The following is a 1,412-nucleotide window of genomic DNA, read 5'->3' as shown; positions in this document are numbered from 1 at the left end:
TCAAAACATCATCTGATTTGTTTTTTGGAGGAAGGAGGCCGAGGTGTAATGGTAAGATGGTTTATGCGCCATCACACATGGTTAAACCCACTGAGGGCAGACCAGCATCTCGACCTTTGCTACTGGTGTTAATAGAGATAATAGAAGGTAGGCGGTACAGATGCCTAAGACGGAGCACAGCCTTCTGGTAGTCCAGATACGTACTTGTTTCTCCCACCGTGCGTATGAACGAGGTACCTATTTTTTTTCTATTTCCTAATGTCTAAAATGGAATAGTGCTTGTGTCATAGGATGGTTGTTCAGAATTTTATGAGACACCCTAACAGCCTTAGCATGGTACCTGACACAGAGTAAGTGCTCAATAAATTTTTACGATGATCATTAAAGCCACTTTAAGGGTGACAAACATTTCACTTCCAGACCCATTTAATGGGTCAGCAAGAGCAGAGGGAGCCTCAGTGGTTAAGGAGCCAGCTAGGGAGCCAGCATGGTGGCTGGAGGGGGAGGGAGCCCCGTTTCCCTTCCTTCTGCTCCAGGCACGCTGCACTTCGAGGTGTCTGTGCCTCAGTTCACTCAAAGGCACCCACCCTCAGGGTCCCCAAATCGACCTGCCCAAGGTCACCAGCAGAGAGAGACAGACAGACAGAGACACACACACAGAGAGAAATAGAGACAGAGACAGATAGACAGACAGAGGAGGAGAGGAAGAGGACGGAGAGGGGAGGGGGGAGAAGATAGGAGAGAAAGGAGAGAGGGGAGAGAGAAAGGAGGGAGAGGGGAGAGAGAGGAGAAGGGGGAGAGGGTGGGAGAAAGGCAGAGGGGGTGGAGGGAGGGAGGGCGGGAGGGCGAGAGCGCCGGGGAGCGCCCCAGGTCCCGCCGCGCCCCCCACGTCGCCCGCCGAGGAGGCTCTGTGCCTGGGAGGTGGGGGGGGCGCCGCGACGAGGAACGCGCGCCGGACCGAGACCGCACCGCGGCGCACGCGCACACGGCCGCCCGGCGCCGGGGAGGAGACGCAAGGCATGGAAAGTTCCAGGGGCTGGAGAGCCCTAGGTAGAAAGCGTGGCGGCGGGGGCGGGCCGAGGGGCGTGGCCTCGCGAGGGGGCGTGGCCCCCACTGCGCAGCTGCCGGAGCCTTTAAGCCCGGGCTCGCGCGGCCGGAGCGTGCTTTCGCCGCCGCCGGGGAGCCGTCCGCTTCAGCCGCCGGTGCGTTCCCACCCATCCCTCCCCTCGCAACCCCGGGCCCGCACCCGCGTCCCCGCCCCTTCGCACCGGGGGACCCAGTCCGCTTCGGAACCGCGCGCCGAGCGTTCGGGCATGCCCCGCTACGAGCTGGCTTTGATTCTGAAAGCCATGCAGCGGGTAAGTGACCTTCCCTCAGAGCCCGTCCTCCCGCGCGGGCGGGCGGGCGTCCCC

At 61.1% G+C, this 1,412-nt stretch overlaps 1 protein-coding gene across 1 annotated transcript in view; it reads left to right on the top strand.

Moving 5' to 3' along the window:
- Positions 1–1,019: 1,019 nt before the first annotated feature.
- The window catches only part of Mrps6 (mitochondrial ribosomal protein S6), a 57,595-nt gene continuing 57,202 nt past the window's right edge, over positions 1,020–1,412 (top strand). The window contains exon 1 of the mRNA XM_013027429.1: positions 1,020–1,358. Within this exon, the coding sequence (XP_012882883.1) occupies positions 1,020–1,358 (339 nt within the window). The remainder of the gene's footprint in view (positions 1,359–1,412) is intronic.

The sequence above is a fragment of the Dipodomys ordii genome, unplaced genomic scaffold (assembly GCF_000151885.1).
Source record: "Dipodomys ordii isolate 6190 unplaced genomic scaffold, Dord_2.0 Scaffold104, whole genome shotgun sequence".
Lineage (NCBI taxonomy): Eukaryota > Metazoa > Chordata > Mammalia > Rodentia > Heteromyidae > Dipodomys > Dipodomys ordii.
Note: the sequence above shows the minus strand (reverse complement) of the source record. Positions and strands in the feature narration are given on the sequence as shown.